The sequence below is a fragment of the Silurus aristotelis genome (genome assembly GCF_946808225.1).
Source record: "Silurus aristotelis genome assembly, chromosome: 13".
Lineage (NCBI taxonomy): Eukaryota > Metazoa > Chordata > Actinopteri > Siluriformes > Siluridae > Silurus > Silurus aristotelis.
Genome location: NC_139586.1, coordinates 26,925,228 through 26,944,508, shown reverse-complemented (window position 1 = coordinate 26,944,508; position 19,281 = coordinate 26,925,228). Strand labels below are relative to the sequence as shown.

General features: G+C 38.5%; 1 protein-coding gene across 1 annotated transcript in view; it reads left to right on the top strand.

The window, feature by feature from the left end:
- Positions 1-18,714, top strand: part of lama3 (laminin, alpha 3) — a 32,165-nt gene extending 13,451 nt beyond the window's left edge. Inside the window, exons 18-37 of the mRNA XM_083558995.1 lie at positions 2,303-2,454; positions 2,868-3,053; positions 3,403-3,551; positions 3,647-3,809; positions 4,406-4,533; positions 4,620-4,755; positions 6,037-6,141; positions 6,291-6,433; positions 7,846-7,960; positions 8,329-8,469; positions 8,632-8,762; positions 8,910-9,044; positions 10,837-10,984; positions 12,103-12,206; positions 12,320-12,500; positions 13,424-13,931; positions 14,440-14,943; positions 15,418-15,511; positions 17,706-17,825; positions 18,099-18,714. Coding sequence (XP_083415121.1) covers positions 2,303-2,454; positions 2,868-3,053; positions 3,403-3,551; positions 3,647-3,809; positions 4,406-4,533; positions 4,620-4,755; positions 6,037-6,141; positions 6,291-6,433; positions 7,846-7,960; positions 8,329-8,469; positions 8,632-8,762; positions 8,910-9,044; positions 10,837-10,984; positions 12,103-12,206; positions 12,320-12,500; positions 13,424-13,636 — 2,330 coding nt within the window. The 3' untranslated portion in view covers positions 13,637-13,931; positions 14,440-14,943; positions 15,418-15,511; positions 17,706-17,825; positions 18,099-18,714. The remainder of the gene's footprint in view (positions 1-2,302; positions 2,455-2,867; positions 3,054-3,402; positions 3,552-3,646; positions 3,810-4,405; positions 4,534-4,619; positions 4,756-6,036; positions 6,142-6,290; positions 6,434-7,845; positions 7,961-8,328; positions 8,470-8,631; positions 8,763-8,909; positions 9,045-10,836; positions 10,985-12,102; positions 12,207-12,319; positions 12,501-13,423; positions 13,932-14,439; positions 14,944-15,417; positions 15,512-17,705; positions 17,826-18,098) is intronic.
- The last annotated feature ends 567 nt before the right edge of the window (positions 18,715-19,281 follow it).

The window sequence follows — 19,281 nt, the reverse complement described above, 5'->3', positions numbered from 1 at the left end:
TACACTTATCAGCGTTAAATTAAATTGTTATTTATTTGTTTGTTTTTATTTTTGCACATTCCAACTGTGAATTATCAAACGTCTGAGCGAGTATGCTGCAAACATACTTTCTCCACAGGGGTCAACTGAACTAAACTGTTTTGTTCAAAACTGCTACAGTGATGATTAAACTTAATATGAGCTAGCTAGCTAGCTAAAAAGCTAGATAGATACAACTTTATTGTATAAATATGTATGTACAAAAAATAAATATAAAGGCTCTGGGCATTTTACAAAACGTGGGAGCTGGTGAGCAAGTACACAAAAAATATATATAACATATATATAAAGTTATATTAGTGCAAGATGGGTGTAAAGCACAATATGTGCGAGAATGTGGGATATATGCATTTACAATATTTCAATTCAATTCAATTCATTTTTATTTGTATTGCGCTTTTAACAATGAACATTGTCTCAAAGCAGCTTTACACAGATAATGTGGTGATTAAAAGTGAATATGTTCTTTATGAGTAAGTTTGTCCCTGATGAGCGAGCCGGTGGCGACTGTGGCAAGAAAAAACTCCCCGAGATGGCATAAGGAAGAAACCTTGAGAGGAACCAGACTCAAGAGGGAACCCATCCTCATCTGGGTTGCACTGAATGTCCATTTATAGCAGATATACGATGTTGTGGGGAACAGTGATGATGATCAGAAGTGAAAAGTAGTCCTGAGTCAGTGTAGGAGACTGTTGACATTAGCTACAGTCAAATCCATCCTCAAAGCGCTCTGGATTTTCATGGAACCACCCAAGGCGTTCATGAGAAACTGTCCCAAGCTGCACAGAGTGGCCTTCAAACGAAGAGAACACTATCCAGAGGCAGGCCTGGACGAAGTGGGAAGATCCACAAAGGGGAGGAGGAGGAGGAACAGTGGTCACTGGAACCTCAGAAGCATGTATAGCTCGACCGAGAGAGAGAGAGAGAGAGAGAGAGAGAGAGAGAGAGAGAGAGAAGAGGGGTGACAGGAAGAGAAGGATATGGATTATTTAGTGTCTTTATTGTTGTATGAAAGGTAATATTACTGTGCAGTTTGGACTCCGGCAAGATTTGCTATGGCAGCATAACTACAAGGGAGAGTCAGAGGGTAACACAGACATGAGGGATCTCTGGGATAGGAGACCCACCACACCACCATCAACAAACCTGAGTGAACGTGTGAATGTGAGGGGACGACAGCATACAAATATCCCAGTTCACCAAACACTCTATATCCATGATCCCTCCAGATCTGCTCCTTTAACTAAGAAAAAAAATCTACTGATAAAAAACTTGACTAAATAAATACGTTTTTAACCTCGACTTTAACTCTGTCCCGAACACTGATTGAAAGGCTGTTCCATAACTGTGGGGCTTTATAAGAGAAAGATCTGCCCCCTGCTGTAGTCTTCATTATTTGAGGTACCAACAGATAGCACCTTTTGATCTAAGTAGGCGTGGAGGATCATACTGGTACAGAAGTTCACTCAGATACTGCAGTGCGACACCGTTAAGTGCTTTATACGTCAGTAGTAATATTTTATCATCAATGTGAGATTTGATTGGGAGCAGTGTAGACTGAATAAAACATGAGCGATGTGGTCATGTTTTCTAGATCTGGGGAGGACTCATGCTGCTGCATTCTGAACTAACTGAAGCTTATTTATGCACTTACTCCAACACCCAGACAGTAAAGCATTACAGTAGTCTAATCTAGATGTAACAAAAGCATGAACTAGTTTTTTAGGAGATATGCGTAGTTAATAACAAACACATTACCATCTTACGAACAAATTTATGGTACGAACGGTCGTTCGGAACTGTCAGGGATCCACCTGCCACGCCCCCTTCAGAGGTTCTCACGCTGCCTCTCACGCCTGATTGTCTAGTAAAGCATGATAGAGTTACTTCCACTTTCGACTCGTGGTTGCTACCCTGACAGGAAAGTAACTCGTTCGTAAGGTGGGGAGCGTCTGTATAGATATGAGGATAAGCTATGATGTACAATGAATACACTATTATATACAGAAATACTTATCCAGAAATGACATGGAGCAGAACTGCATGATGATTGCTGTCAGTAGAATCATTAGTGTCCTAGTTGTAGTAATGATATGAGTATCTAGACATGAGTAATTAAGTTTACCTAAATAAGACGGGTGCATATGACCATTTAGAGGCATTTAACTGGGGTGTCAGTGCAGTTGCTTTCCTGTGCCAAACACGCACCATTCTGAATAAACGTTCAAAGTGTGCATTTTGTGGTAAATCTTGTGTTTCTTAGTAAATCGACTGAACACATTCTTCCCCAATCTGACTGATACTCTGGCTGAAGTGGAGAATCAGAGCAGCAGGCTGCCCAGCAGAGCCAACATGTCTGACAGCATTATGAGCATCAAAGACATGATCGAGAGGACTAGAGAACTGGCCAATACAGTATGTACTGAGTGTGTTTTGTAGCATATGGTCCTACAAATACATCAATGTAAAGATTAATTTTGGAGCGGATTATCAGATTTTTGTGGAGCTAAGCTCTGAGGATTATACTGAATGTATTGAGGAAACAAGGCTGGGGCTGATTTCTTTCTAACGCAGCAGGTACATTGATGCAGCCTATATGTTCCAGTCTGGTGAATACACAGTGTGATCCTAGATTTGCTTTGCCATTTGTGCCGAGCTAGCATTTTTTAGCTAGCATTTCTGACCTACCAGTTACAGGTCATTAGCATTATTTAAAAAAAGCACATGTGAAATATGGCAGTGTATGAATATAAATGAGGGTGGCTTGATTTTGACTGAGACGTTGTTAAGATTTCTCTTCCGAATAAACATCTTTTCTGTGTCTTCAGATTAGGGGACCCATGTTATTCTCTGGGGAAAGCCACATAGAGCTACGTCCTCCTACAAACCTGATTGATTTACAAGCCTTCACTGCCATGGACCTCCTGATCCATCGGCCCAAACAGGACGGACGCATTCGACGTCAGAGCGGAGAGGAAGAAAATCTATTCGTCCTTTACCTGGGAAACAAGAATGTAATGATGAATAGTATACAAGTGTACACATGGACTCTATCTATCTATCTATCTATCTATCTATCTATCTATCTATCTATCTATCTATCTATCTATCTATCTATCTATCTATCTATCTATCTATCTATCTATCTATCTATCTATTAGTAGTAGTAGTGTAGACAATGAAGGCTGCTACGTAGCTTTTCCTACTTGAAGTTGTTAGCTAACAAGGATAATATATAAGATTCTGACTAAAGTTGCTTTCTGTAGCTGGCCTTCTCACACATTATATCTTACCTTGTAGTATTAGGTTATTATGATTTGCTAGTGTTGGACACTACTCAAATGTTCTGTGTTTGTAATCCAGATGAAGAGAGACTTTATTGGAATGGCGGTTATGGACGATGTCCTATATTGCTTGTACAAACTGGGTGGCATAACCTACAAAATAAAGACTCAACAAATTACCCGGTCCAGCATCAAGAGCTCCTTTATGGATAAAGTGGACTTCCGTAGGTAAAAACCAAATCACTTGTCCAATCTGGAAATATTTTCATAATGTCCCTTTCGATTGCACTTGTTCACTGCATTTCATTTTTTTCTCTAATTAGAATTTACCAAGATGCTGAAGTCATGTATACCCAGCATTTCAGCTCAAGTGAACCCAAGAGGATGCCAAAAATCACAAATCAACCGAATACAACTGTAAACCTGCTGGACCTGGGCAATGATGAGATCGTCTTCTATGTCGGAGGCTATCCGGATGACTTCACGGTAAGTCCATTTCACCTGAATTTGAATTGAGAAATGTGATTTATTGTAAGGGAGCACAATATATTTATATAGAGTTTCTGGGAAAGTGTTTATCTTCTATGGTTTTCGAAAGACACATGCATGTTCCTTCAGATTACAGGCAACAAACACGGTCATTTGAAGGTATGAAAATTTACTTAGTCCTAACAAATATATAAATATCTAAAGTTAATCCCAGAGCAGTTCAGTAGGATTTAGGTGCTGTGACTGGGCAGGTCATTCCATGATAGATGACACTCCAGACAACTGAAGTCAGTTCCAATAAGCCGCAGTCCAGACGAAATGTTGCTTCAGTATACTTTTCATTATTAACTCTAATTGAGTTAGCATCTCAGGAAACTGACTACGTAGCTACGTGACATAGTTACATGGAATTCATCCAAAACCTTTCGTTAATGCCTAAAGTGACATTTTAGTACAAATTGTATACTAATAAATGACCTAGTCTGTTGCATATTAATAAAAAGAATCCTCACATGTCTCAAGCTGATAGAAGACTCACTGTTTCCATACTTTTAACAAGATTGTACATACTTTCTTTTTGTTTCTGATATTAGCCTCCACCGGAGCTCCAGTATCCCAAATTTAAAGGATGCATCGAGTTTAACACATTAAACAAACACATCCTGAGCATGTACAACTTCCAGAACGCTGTGAATATAAAAAATACAGACCGCTGTCTAAGGTAACTTAAAATATTCCTTGGCAATAGTTTTAGTTGTATGTTTTAATTGGAATGTGCAATAACGTTGTCTTTCTGTTCTCTTTCAGAGGCGAGTCCAGAGAGGTGACAAAATATTTTGATGGTACAGGATACGGCAAGATTGATGTGGTCAGCAGTCGATCTGTCAGGTTCTATGTTTCAAGTCGACAAGAGAACGCCTTGCTGCTCTTTATGGGGAATGAGGTAAATAGGAACACTGTAAATACTCCTCATCTAGTCAAGACTTACAATCTAATTTTTAGACATAACAATTTTATGATATTTTCTGACAGTTTGTAAAACTTAAAGTTATTTTATCTGCAAATATGAGGCCAGCTTTGTATCTTTTAGACTTTATTTTAGCTTTAATAACTGTTTTGCCCAGTAATAATGCTCATTAATCACACTTTGGACTGGTTTATTAGTAGCATTTCTTCCAAAAGCTTGTTTGTTTTAGGTCGACGCCAACACATTTATTTAAAATCCAATAACAAATTATTAGACTTTGTAGTATCAAGTCACCATACTCTTTCCAAACATTATGCAGTATTATTATTATTTTTGGAACTTTGTTCTTCATGCAAAATACTTATGGCTTTTTATAAAGAAGTTCTGTAGTTTGATTTCAGTGTTGAATATCTTTCAGTGTTCAGTAATGACAAAATACATTCAATAATATTTTATATTGCAATAAGTATATAGTATAAGTATTTTGAGAAGCAGCAATGTTTTCGCATCGTAACTTCTATGTTACAAGACAGTCTTTATTTGAATTAATAATTGTTGACAATTTTGATCGTAATCTTGTTTCTTGTTTAAATGCTTAGTCTCATTTTAAGACAGAATGTAATATACAATGATGACAATTCGCAAAATTAAGAGGAATCGTTAAGTAGCTCTGGTTTTAAGATCTTTCCACATAAAATTAGAAGAAAAGCAAACTGTTTAAAAACGAATTAACAAGCTGTTTTTAAGTTCATAAGACTAAATTGACTCTTCTTTTTCCTCTTTTCCTTTCAAATGTTAACAAGTGTAATTATCCTACTGCACTGGCAGATAATTTGACGTGTTTCTAGACTGTATTTTCTTAAATTATACATTTATTTCTTATATTTAGACGGTTATATCTTTGTAGCGAAAAGTTTAAAATAAAAGTGAAAAGAGTGAGAGGATGTAAAATGTATTGCAATGTATTCGGTGCCTATTGTGTGTTATAACTATGGACTGTGACAGAAGTATTTGAAACCAGCCTACATGACAACAACAGCCATGCCATGTATATATATATATACTGTTTTGTTGTCTGATGAAAAATTATTGACCTGTACAGTATCTGTAGGATTGTATATGTTGCGCTGCTGCTTATGTGCTGAACAGGAATGACTGATTTAATATTTAGATGGATGTGTAGGTGTATATATGTGTATATGTCATTAAATGTATTATTAAATAATCTAGCAAATGAAAGTATTTTTACTTTTACAGGACTCTCATTTCACCATTACTGTTGAAAGAGGGTATGTTGTTTTGCGGAGCACACAGAATGGTACAACGCAGACTCAAAAGAGTAATGAAAAGGTTTTTCCAGTGGTAAGCTTCATTCTATATATCTTTTAATATTTTTTTTTATACTTTATAAATAAAATTTACTCACTCTATTATATTATATTATATTATATTATATTATATTATATTATATTATATTATTTATTAAAATTTTTTCTTTTTTGCTTCTGCAGACCTATTTCCAGAACATTAAAATCCTCCAGTCGCCTGATCGAACGGAAATGAGGGTTGTTGAGTTTGCAGTCAATATTAGGATCAACTACAGGGTCTATACACAAGCATTTATTGGTGGAATCCCAGATGTGATCGCAAAGAGGTAATGACTATTCAGGTGCAAATCTTATTCATAAAGGTGTAACATAAAAGATTCAAACATAGTTTCAATAAACTGCTACTCTTGGGTCCTTGAGAAAGGCCCTTAACTATCTGTGCTCCAGGGGCACTGTAAAAAACTATGTAGTTGTGCCTACTGAATGTGCACCATTTAAAGTATTCCACTATATTGCACTAAAATATAAATGATATCAATGTTGGTCAGGCCGGATGGCATTAAAAATAAAAAATGAGAAACAATCACACAATTTGGGTGAACAAACCCAACCATTTTTCTACAATATGTCTGAACCATAGCAAATAACAAATGGACCCTAAAGCTTTCTACTTCCTTCTCCTGTGGTCAAGCAAAAAGAGCTGCTGCACAGAAAGGGGCTCGGAGCATCAGTTAGTCCCCTCAAGCCTCAGTTGACACCAGTCTATATCCTGCAAAAACATGTATTCTCAAAGTGTCTGAGAGCCCCCAGATTCCTCTGCATGTTAAATCCAGTTTCCTGGAGGTCTTTGCTAGCTGTTCTTCTGCCGCAAAGTATTGTTTAATAATGCGTCTGATCGGGGATCCTGCAGAGCATTTGCCAGAGGAGCTAAAGCTAAAGTGTGTTTCACAATCATTCAAGAGGTTATTAACCAATGTACTGGTATGGAAAATCTACCCAACTGATAAATGTGATAAAAAGAGTGATATTAATACTTTCAAATCTTGTTTTTACCTGCATGCCAGGTTGGCCCATTGTAGTGTAAGCTAAAGGTTTAATCAAGTCAAAAACTGTGACCTGCTGTTGAAATGTGAGAATGGCAGAAATGACAAATGGATACACTTCTTCTACTTCTATTGGCTGCTCCCATTAGGGGTCGCCACTGCGGATCATCCGTCTCCATACCCCCCCTTGTCCTCTACATCTGCCTCTTTCAACCCAACTACCTGCATGTATTCCCTCATAAACCTCCCTCATAAACGACATCTATAAACCTCCTCCTTGGCATTCCGCTTTTCCTCCTTCCTAGCAGCTCTATCCTCAGCATTCTCCTACTGATATACCCCATGTCCCTTCTCTGCACATGTCCAAAACATCTCAATCGGGCATCTCAATCACTTTGTCCCCAAAATGTCCTACAATGTGCTGTCCCTCTAATAAACTCATTTCTAATCCTGTCCATCGTCGTCACTCCCAATGAAAATCTCAACATCGACAATAAGGACAAAAGTATTGGGATACAAGACTTTTGTCTCCATATGTGGTTTCATTCTTTTTCAAATGAATTTAGCAGAATTAAGACATTTAACATCTGAAGCAGTTACATTGACAGCAAACTGAAGTAAAGACATCCTTAATTGATGTGGGATAAATGATCATGTGATTGTTTCAATTCATCTGTAAAATCTTTTTATTCCAGATTTAATATGAACCACCCGGCACTGAGAGGATGTCTCAAAGGCCTTGAGGTGGACATCGCCATCAAATTTTCAGAGGCAATTGGAATTCATCCTGGATGTCCACTGGCTTTACTGGTAAGGCTCGATTAAACCATCACGCAACTCCATGCATTAATCCTTACTTTTATTTATTTGATATATTAGTATATAAACACTATATCATCACATAATAGAAGGAGGAAAGTGGACGCATGATGCACTTTATGTGGCGAGGACACTTATGCCAGTCCTTAGCTCTGTGTCCTGTTATGTAGCACTATGCTGTTCGATGTAGCACCAGGGTTCTGGAGAAACGTTGTCTCATTTCACCGTGTATTGCGTCAGCTATATATATGATTGAAATGGCCATAAAAGCTTCTTGACTCCAATTGAAAGTTTCAGCATTTAATGTAATTACTAAATTGAACTTTTAAGTAAAATCAATAATCATTGTGTTTGTTCAGGGTGTACATGAGGTTACACTGGAGACAGGAAGCTCTCTGGCTCTTACTACTAACATTACATTGCCAGATAGGGCCACAATGGTTTCGCTGGGCTTCAGATCCACACAGAGCAGTGGTGTGTTACTGCACACCGGGGACACGGTGAGTGCACGGTTATCTCTAATGATTCTTTATCTCTGGATTATGACATTGTACCTGGATTGATTTTCTGAAATAAGTGTAACTCAATTTAAGTCAATGTATAGGATCAATACAAATCAAGCTAATTTAGAGTTCCTTGGTGTATTTGCCTCTGACAAGCAGAACAGTGGATTTGAACTGTCTCTGGTTGATGGATATGTCGAGATAAAAGACAGTACAACCAATTTGAAGTCAAAAAACAGATACGATGAGGGAAGATGGCACTATGTGACGGCTTTAAGAAACACCACAGGGTAATGGATGAATGAATAAATGAATGAATAAATAAATGAATGAATGAACCACCAAAAAGAATTCAAATGTATTTAGTGTATACACTTATTCCAAGCATAAATCATCATTCCATAGCATTTAATATGTTATATGTTATTTTGTTCCAGAATGGAGCTAAACGTTGACAATTCAGACAGAGGAGACGTGCAGACGATGTCCACAGGCTCTATAGTGAAAGAAAACGAAGTAATTTTAGGAAAAGAGTCATTCAGGGGTTGCCTGAGGAATCTTTACTTGAGAGGGTTAATATTGTTCTTTTACTTGCATTGCACTATTTGTATATAGGGATACTGTAATATTTGAAGAATGTGTTCTGTGTCCATATTCCGCAAAGGTGGGCATGTCTTTAAACGAGACATGTTGGGCGTGTCTTCCTTTTTACTCAGACACTCATAAAGGTTCTGTCAGAGGTACAGAGTTTTAGATCGCCAGCTAGAGTTAATGGTGATGATCACACTATTTTGATATCCAAATCAGAGCAACTTTTATACAAAAACATTATTCCAAAATGTTTTAGTTTAAGAACAAGCCATACAAAAAACAAGGGGTTTCGCATTTTGGATTGTTTCATTATATACAATTTGAAACCAAGCTGTTCTCATAGATAGATCAGGCATCAGAAACCGGGAGTAATAGAGAATGTCTTTATTTTGTTTAAACAAACAAACACGAGAGTTTGAGATGTGACTGGAGCAAATGGTACACTTAACTGAGTGCTTCCTTCAGAAGCGTAGCCAGGAGCTACACCAGAGGTAGGAAGTCCAGGTGATCTATGGTTGTAACTGGTAGATCAGACCGTGAGTGAAGGGGAATAGGGACCTTATAAAGGGGACAGGTAAATGGAGGACAGGTGTAGGTAATTAGGAGGAGGAGGACAGTATAGACATACAACATACAGTTCAGCATCAGTTCAACAGCAAGCAGAACATTTATTGAGGTATAAATGATGGAAGAAACTCCTGACTCGAACTCGCCACTACACCCGTTTTGAAGCTCTTTTGTTTTGGGCTCATGATCATTGTAATAGAAATCAATCAGTGTTTGACTCATTGATAACATTCTATTAATAGATCAGTGTCCTGAGAGTCACATTCAAGTCTTTTCATATAAACTGAGTTGATTAAGAAAAGAGACTTGTGATAAAGATGATAACAGGAACAATATAGTTATAATAAATGGTAGTACTTTGGATATCTAAGTATATTTGAAGGCAAATACTTTTGTACTTTTACTCAAGTGAAAGTTTAACTGTTACTGGAGTCACATTTTACGGAGTCACATTTTACAGAGTGTAAAAACATTACTTAACTAGCTAGACAAATATGTGACTAGCAAAAGAAATAGTTGATACTTTTCAAATAGTGACTCCCGTATATGGATTCAAAAATGCCCACATTTGGATAAATGATCTACATATTTTTTTCCATTTAGAAATGTGTTTACATTCATTAATCACACTGTTTGACTTCACGCATACTACACTATATCGACAACATTTTGTGGAAACCTGACATAAAATGTTTTTTGAACATCCAATTCCGCACTTAATTCACATTTGTTGTTATAATAACCTCAACGATTTTGGAAAGATGTTCCACTAGATTTTGGAGTGTGTTTGTGGAGATTTGTGGAGATTCAGACAACCACAAGGGTGTTAGTAAAGTACTGATGTAGGTGAGGTGATGAGGCCTGGGGTGCGGTCAGTGTTCCAATTCATCCCAAAGGTATTCAATAGGGTTGAAGTCAGAGCTCTATAGCAGAAGACTTTAACCCATGTAAAGTATATCTTTATGGAAGTGGCTATGTTGACAGGAGCAGGAGAATTTTATGCTACCACATTTAATATTTCCGAAAACATCCCGTACATTTGTGTGCCTCGAACTTTGTGGTAACAGTTTTGTAGAAGAACCACATATAGCTGGAAAAGGCAGGTGTCCCAAGACTTTTAGTCCATGCATTTTATGAATAAAAACATGTTGATAATATGTTGATATGAGAAAATCTAACATGGTTTAATGTTCTTACGGTGTCTAGATTGGAAAACAGATACGTCCCCATTGGCCTGAGCAATTTCACTCAGAAGGGAGACGTCTCTTTCGGGGTGTGTAACCCTCAGCACCAGCCTCTGTCTATCATTGCGAGAAGCAACAGAGGAAGAGGGCATGTCAAGTCCATCAGAAAGGTTTGTTCAGAGAATACAAAATAATATACGATTTAGATACACATACAGGCACAGACAGAACCGTAAATAAAATAGGTGTGTAGGTTTACAGTACTGACAACTTTTACAACTTTTACTAGGTTATTACTCTTAATTACTAATAGATACTGCAGAATAACTCCTTATACATCAATCAAGTAAATGTTTTAGTACAACATACAATATATTTATATATTTTGCATTATTACCCATGTTTTATTTGTTCCATCTTCAATTGTTTTAATATCAGATACTACACTACATAGACAAGATAGATCTTGATCATCCCATTCTACATTTAGTCCCCATTTCCTGTTATAATATCCTCCATTCTTCTGGGAAGATGTTCCACTAGATTTTGTGGAGATTCATTGATTCATCAGCCACAAGGGTGTTGGTAAAGTCAGGTACTGGTGTAGGTAGTGAGGAGGCCTGGGATGCAGTTAGCATTTACATTCATAAATTCAATAGGGTTGGCGTCGGAGCTCTATAGCATGAGATCTTCCACTCCTATGGATCTGGCAGCTAACAGTTTGGGGAAAAATCACATATGGCTGAAAAATTCCTAATACTTTTATCCATATAGTGTAGGTCAGGTTGTGAAATGAAAAATAAATGAAAGGTTAGATGGAAAACATGAAAAGAGAATTTAAGAGATTATTTTTCCCATAATGGGAAATACGGCATTTTGGCAGGCGCCCTTATCCAGAGTGACTTACAACGGAACAGTTGAGGGTTAAGGGCCTTGCTCAGGGGGCCAGTAGTGGCAGCTTGGTGGTGGGATTTGCGTTCTTCCAATCACGTAGCATGATCACTTAACCTACACTATATTTACCTTTAAGATCCTACATTTTGCAAACGTTGTGTAAAATTATTTTGCTAGCAATTATCTAAAGATGTCATTCTGTCTGTGTACCATCACAGCAAATGTTCTGGGGGGCATTTTTTTTTGAAAATTATATCTTGAAATTTCAGATCCCAGCCACACCAAGCTGCTACTCCTGGGCCTCTTTGCAAGGCTCTTAACCTCATAACTGCTCAGTTAAATGAATAAAATAAAAGCTCTGAATGTTTAATGTGAATTATTTTGTGTTTTTCAGTCTCAGCAAGATTGTAGCGAGCCAGTCAGTCACACCCTGGCCTTCCATCTCAGCCCACACAGTCAGCTGCAGTATATAATATATCCAGAAGACCTTAATTACAGGTGAGTGTGCATTTTGGCTAAAATCAGAGGTCCTTTTTTATCGATTTGCCAGAAATCAGCAATCAGGGAAACCAAGAATTATTGTGGAGATTTTATTTTCTCTTCTCTTCTAGGCCTCATATTTTCCTGGACATGCGGACGAGGTCAGCTAACGGCCTGCTGCTCCATATCGCCAACAAGCTTGGTTTTGCTCGCATCATTGTGTTCATGAGCGGCGGCAGAATCAATCTCTTTGTCGGCGATGGAACACTGATCTCCTATCAGAGGAAGATTAATGATGGCACCTGGCACAATGTACACCATTGTCTCTATGATCTTATAAAGAATGACATCATAGGATTGTAACATTGTAGAGAATATACAATATATGGACAAAACAATTGTGGACACCTCACCATAGGATATGTATGTGGTTCCTTAAGATCCCACGACATGCTGTTATGATAACCTCGACTTTTCTGAAATTCAAAAACAAGGTTGTTAGCTACCTCACCTTACATCAGTACCTGACTTTACTAAGAGTGCAGTCAGCGTTCTAATTTATCCCAAAGGGGACGTGGAAGCTTATTGGTTATGATGTTGGACTTCTGACTGAATTCTGATTAGAGTGTTGAGAATTTAAACCCCATCACCATCAAGCTGAAACTGCCGAGCCCTTAAACAAGTCCCTTAATCCTGGACTACTCAGTTGTATGATGCTCTGTATAAGAACATCTGCCAAGTGGCATAAATGTAAATGTAAAGGTCTTTAATAGGGTTGGGGTCATTTACATTCTCAGCATTTGGCAGCTTGGTGGTGCTGGGACATGAGCCCATTACTTAATGATCAGAAGTCCAACATCTTATCTACTGAGCTACCACTTTCAAGGTCAGAGCTCTATAGCAGGACACTGATCTCAAAATCTTCCTCTCCATACCATCTTCATGGATCTGGCTTTGTGCATTATCATGCTGGAATACTTTTAAGTCTCCCAGTTCCAGTAAAGAGGAAATTCTACCGCATCCAATGACATCCTATACAATTGTGTGCCTTCAAACTAACAGTTTGAGAAAAAAAACACATATGGCTCGATAAGTCAGGTGTCCCAATACTTTTGGAAATACAATAAAGGTCAATACACTTGATGACTCATTCTCAGTAAATATGTGCTCTGTAGGTAAATGTGTGAAGGTTGTAGCTGGCATCTGAGGGGTTTTGTTTATAATTTTTTTGACAGATCAGGTTTAGTGTTGAGCGGGACGTCACACACCTGGTGGTGGACGGTTTTCGTGTGCCGGATGGACAGTTGCAAAAGGATGAAGGGATCTCGATGGAGCTTCAGCCTCCTGTTTATTTTGGAGCTGGAAATATTGAATCAACCACCAACACTCAGGCATGTTATCAAACTTTGTTTTTAGTGCACATGAACACGATTTTTCTCAAAATATAACATATAAAGAAGGTGCATTTCCAGAAAAGACGTCCTTATCTTGCATTTCCAGGGCAAACATTTCCCTCAGAAAAGTGTGATAGGATGCATCCGCAACATCAGGTTTAATGACGTTCGTATTGGAGAGCCGGCCGTCAATCTTGGAGGAGGTCCCTGTTTCGATGGGGGATTTGAGGATGGGGTGTACTTCGCTGGTGGTGGATCATACATTGTGTTAGGTTCGGACATCATTTACAAAATCATATTTCATTTCGATTTAGAGCTATGAGTCATGGAGCAGTGTCATGAAGTTTTTGTTTTGTTTTGCTTAGAACTTTTTGAATGAGATGCAGGAAATAATGAATGAAAAATAAAAGGAGAAACAACACAGGGACTAAATGCTCTTACACACCCAATTCGGAGTGAAAATGTTTCATGGAAATGTGTAGAACATTAATAATTCATTAGGCTAAAATCTAATTTTACACTGAGCAATTCATATACACTTCTATTAGAAAAAGTATTGGGACACCAGACACATGGGGTGAAAAAAACTTTATAACGCGCCAACAGACGGTGGCACAAGGTTGCACGCACAGTCACAGGGAGCACCAACCTTCAAAAGTTGGTGTGCCAAAGACATCTTCCTGTGTACATCGAGAGCTGTGCAAACGGTGCTATTCTGACCACGTGTGTTACAATGTCTACTATTCACCAAACCCTGTCATCAAACTCTCCTCAAACGTGAGTTTGTCTCCAGAAACAACATGATCTCACCCTAATCGCAAGATGAGTTCGCCCTCTTCTCAAAGATGAAGATCCAGAGCTCAAAGGTCGCCGTTTTGACACCAATGGAAAGATTCACAAAGCACAAAGCCAGCGCCATGAAGATGCTTTGGAATTAAAAAGATCCTGCTATAAAGTTCTGACTTAAACCCTATTGAACAGAGTTGGGATGAATGTGAATGCTGACTGCACCTCAGGCCTCCTCACCTCACCTACATCAGTACCTGACATTACTAATGCCCTTGTGGCTGAATGAGGACAAATCTCACACTCCCAACATCTAGTTCCCAGAAGAATGGAGGTTATACAGCAAATAGTGACTAGATGTGAAATGCGATGTTCAATAAAGAACATGCAAATCTTATTCTCGAATTTTAATTATTTTTTTTAAACTGCATTTTTTCTCTTTAGAGAAACACTTTAAATTGGGTTCTGAGTTCAAGTTAACGTTTGAAGTTCGTCCCAGAAACACGACTGGTTTACTCATCCACTGCCAAAGTCACCAAGATCGCAGCCTGAGTGTTTTCCTGAAGAAAGGCACAGTGAGTCTTTGGTTAAAGTTTGTCCTGTGTATTATGGGATGTCTTTATGGTTTTGTGCCCATTATATGTTCTGATATTTGTTGTATTTTATTAAAAGTGGAATTAGTTACAAATAATGCGAATTTTACAATTTAAACAACCGGTAATATCATCATCAGTTCAACAAGCACATTTTGATTAAAATTCTGTCATTAATTGTCTTTGACAATTTTCTTGCTTTTGGGTTTTTGATTTTTCTTTAAATATTATAACAAAGGAATCGGGGAAACTATAAGAAGAATTTGTCTTTCTGTTTTCATAGCAGTTGCCATTTGATTTTGATGGTGCAAAACCAAACTTTTTCTTAATGACCATTATCAAGCCTAATCCTTCTCCTCAATCCATGTCCTGTTATGCATATTATGTTTTCTATGGGCTTTTTAATAATGACAAGAACTCATTATTTACTGTACTGACCTGCACGAGTGATTACAGATGGTGGTCCAAGTGAACGACGGGGCAGGAGAGTACAGCACTTCTGTGACCAGTCCATCACCGCTTTGTGCAGGATCCTTCCATCATGTAACAGGTGACATTTACATCTGATTCCAGATGACCAGTTTCTAAAAGCTCTGCTGTACACTGACAAAATGTATGTGAAGGCAAGTTGGTGTAGAATTTAAATGAAACCCAGAATATTACTTTTTCAATGATGCTGTAATGATGAATTATGGTCAGTATTTATTTCTGCATTAAAACAGCATTATGTTCACGGCCAACAGATTGACACTAGACATTTGTATATTTATTTCCAAACAGAAAAGAGTCTTAAAGCATGTCTTCCTTGTACCTTGAGATATGGTGGAATCAGTGGTGCAGTAGTGGATGTGGTGCAGTTGTAGAGGATAAGGGAAGCAGTGGAGCATTGGTAAAGTATAGAGGGATCTGTAAAGCAGTGATAGAAAGTGGAGTGAGGGAGCAGTGGAGCTGCACTAAAGCATGGAAGGAGCAGTGGTATAGAATAGAGAGCATGGTGTTGCGGTAGGTGATGGAGGGATCTGTGAAGCAGTGGTAGATTGTGTGATTAGGGAGTAGTGGAGTTGTGGTAGAGGATGGATAGACCAGTGTATTAGTGGTAGAGGTTTAAGAGAGCAATGGAGCACTGCTAGAGAATAGTGTTATGAGTGGAGCAGTGGTAGAGGAAGGAGGTAGAAGTGGACTAGTGTTTTGGATGGAGAGATGAGTGGAGCAGTGGTAGACGAAGGAGGTAGAAGTGGACTATTGTTTTGGATGGAGGGATGAGTGGAGCAGTGGTAGAGGAAGGAGGTAGAAGTGGACTATTGTTTTGGATGGAGGGATGAGTGGAGCAGTGGTAGAGGATGGAGATAGAAGTGGACTAGTGTTTTGGATGGAGGGATGAGTGGAGCAGTGGTAGAGGAAGGAGGTAGAAGTGGACTATTGTTTTGGATGGAGGGATGAGTGGAGCAGAGGTAGAGGAAGGAGGTAGAAGTGGACTAATGTTTTGAATGGAGGGATGAGTGGAGCAGCGGTAGAGGAAGAAGGTAGAAGTGGACTATTGTTTTGGATGGAGGGATGAGTGGAGCAGTGGTAGAGGAAGGAGGTAGAAGTGGACTATTGTTTTGGATGGAGGGATGAGTGGAGCAGTGGTAGAGGATGGAGATAGAAGTGGACTAGTGTTTTGGATGGAGGGATGAGTGGAGCAGTGGTAGAGGAAGGAGGTAGAAGTGGACTATTGTTTTGGATGGAGGGATGAGTGGAGCAGAGGTAGAGGAAGGAGGTAGAAGTGGACTAATGTTTTGAATGGAGGGATGAGTGGAGCAGCGGTAGAGGAAGAAGGTAGAAGTGGACTATTGTTTTGGATGGAGGGATGAGTGGAGCAGTGGTAGATGAAGGAGGTAGGAGTGGACTAATGTTTTGGATGGAGGGATGAGTGGAGCAGTGGTAGAGGATGGAGATAGAAGTGGACTAGTGTTTTGGATGGAGGGATGAGTGGAGCAGAGGTAGAGGAAGGAGGTAGAAGTGGACTAATGTTTTGAATGGAGGGATGAGTGGAGCAGGGGTAGAGGAAGAAGGTAGAAGTGGACTATTGTTTTGGATGGAGGGATGAGTGGAGCAGTGGTAGATGAAGGAGGTAGGAGTGGACTAATGTTTTGGATGGAGGGATGAGTGGAGCAGTGGTAGAGGATGGAGATAGAAGTGGACTAGTGTTTTGGATGGAGGGATGAGTGGAGCAGTGGTAGAGGAAGGAGGTAGAAATGGACTATTGTTTTGGATGGAGGGATGCGTGGAGCAGTGGTAGAGGAAGGAGGTAGAAGTGGACTAATGTTTTGAATGGAGGGATGAGTGGAGCAGTGGTAGAGGAAGGAGGTAGAAGTGGACTATTGTTTTGGATGGAGGGATGAGTGGAGCAGTGGTAGAGGAAGGGGGTAGAAGTGGACTAGTGTTTTGGATGGAGGGATAAGTGGAGCAGCGGTAGAGGAAGGAGGTAGAAGTGGACTAGTGTTTTGGATGGAGGGATGAGTGGATTAGTGGTAGAGGAAGGAGGAAATAGTGGTGCAATGGTAGAGGATAGGGGAAATAGTGGTACATTGGTAAAGATAGAGGGGAGCAATGGAGTAGTGGTTTCACTTATGGGGGGAATCCAGGAACCCCCATAAGTCATTAGGGATGTAAGGTAGGAATCTCACATATAGGGTGCCAAAAAGGGCTAGAAACAGCACTAGGAACAGGAGTCGTGTTTTTACACCACTTTTTTTCCCCAGTAACCAAAAAAGGAAACGTCATCATGCTTAAGATGGGACACATTTCCAAAAGCGCTGTTGGGCCTTATGTGCATTTTCCTTACATGACTCATCATAGACTTTACATCGGAGGTGTGCCAGGTAAACTCTCACAAATGCATTCGGTTCTTAAGCACCTTTAAAGAGTATTGAATATGAATAACAAAATCACAGCGTGTATTAATAATACCGCATCCTATTTTAACCTTTAGAGGACAGCGTCAGAGTGAATGCAGTGTTGTTCAGAACGAAATAGTTGGTTATGGATAACACTATGAGTGGCAGTTAACTATGGCAGTTTCACTATGAGTGGCAGTAAAGACATCTGTGCACTACTGTATTGTTGATGGCTCTTTATTCATGTTGTCAATGCAGAACCCAAGAGGAAACAAGTGCCTGTGTGGAGCTCCTACATGGGATGTTTGAGAAACGTGCAAATGGACCAGGCTTCGCTTTCTTTCAAGTCTGTCAGCAGTGTGTTCGGTGCCATCAATGTCAACGAGTGTCCAGCAGAGTAGTGTAAATCTTGGGCGTATTAGCAAAACACATTTTATTTGATTTATTATGATTATCTTATTATGTTTAAAATCAAAATTGTGCGACTAAGAGGAACTAGACGAGGCGGTATCAAGGTGAAAGTCTTTAATGAAGCATGGGCAAAATTGGACAAGACCCTTTTACTGTATTCTCTTGGAATCAACCGACTATTAAGATTAATTCAATTTTTGGCATTTGCACCCAAATAATCATTGACACTGACCAGGTTGCCATTAATTTTTTTTTCCATCCATGTAACAAATGCTCACTATTTCCTTCCAGTGCTAAAACTATGAATAAATATAACATTTATAATGATAATAATAATATAGTTGGAGTGCATAAGCTTTCATTTGACCTCTCATTGTTTTTTAATGCAGTGTGTGCATTATGATGTATGTGTGTCTTATTCATCGCTACCCAAAAAGACAATTTATTTTCAATAAATTTTTTCGAGTTCAACAAACTCGGTATAAAAGAATGTGTTTTTTCTCATAAATGTATATATACAGTGTATACAGTATATATATATATATATATATATATATATATATATATATATATATATATATATATATATATATATATATACACGAAGTAAATATATGTTGTAAACATCTGACTGAATATACATCTGCGTAAATGTAAACAGCTTATTTTGTTAATATGCAACTATACATCCAAATATATGTAAACAATTTATAGTTGCAACCGTACATCCAGATATAAATGTAAACATTCTGAAGTTCTGGGTTTAAAGGAATTTGTAAGGTGCAAGACAGAAAGCAGCAGTATGACAGTAGTGCAAAAGACTGTAATGAGTAAAAGTGCAAAGTTTCAAAGAATTTGTACATGTAACATTTTTTAAATAGGTGTTTAAACACAATTTGTTTTATCTATATAATAAAGTAGAATTTTAATCTATCATTTTGTGGACACCTGATCATGACACCCATATGAAGGTCTTCACCAAATTGTTTTAAAGTTAAAAGCATAAAACTACATACTGTAGCATCTCCCT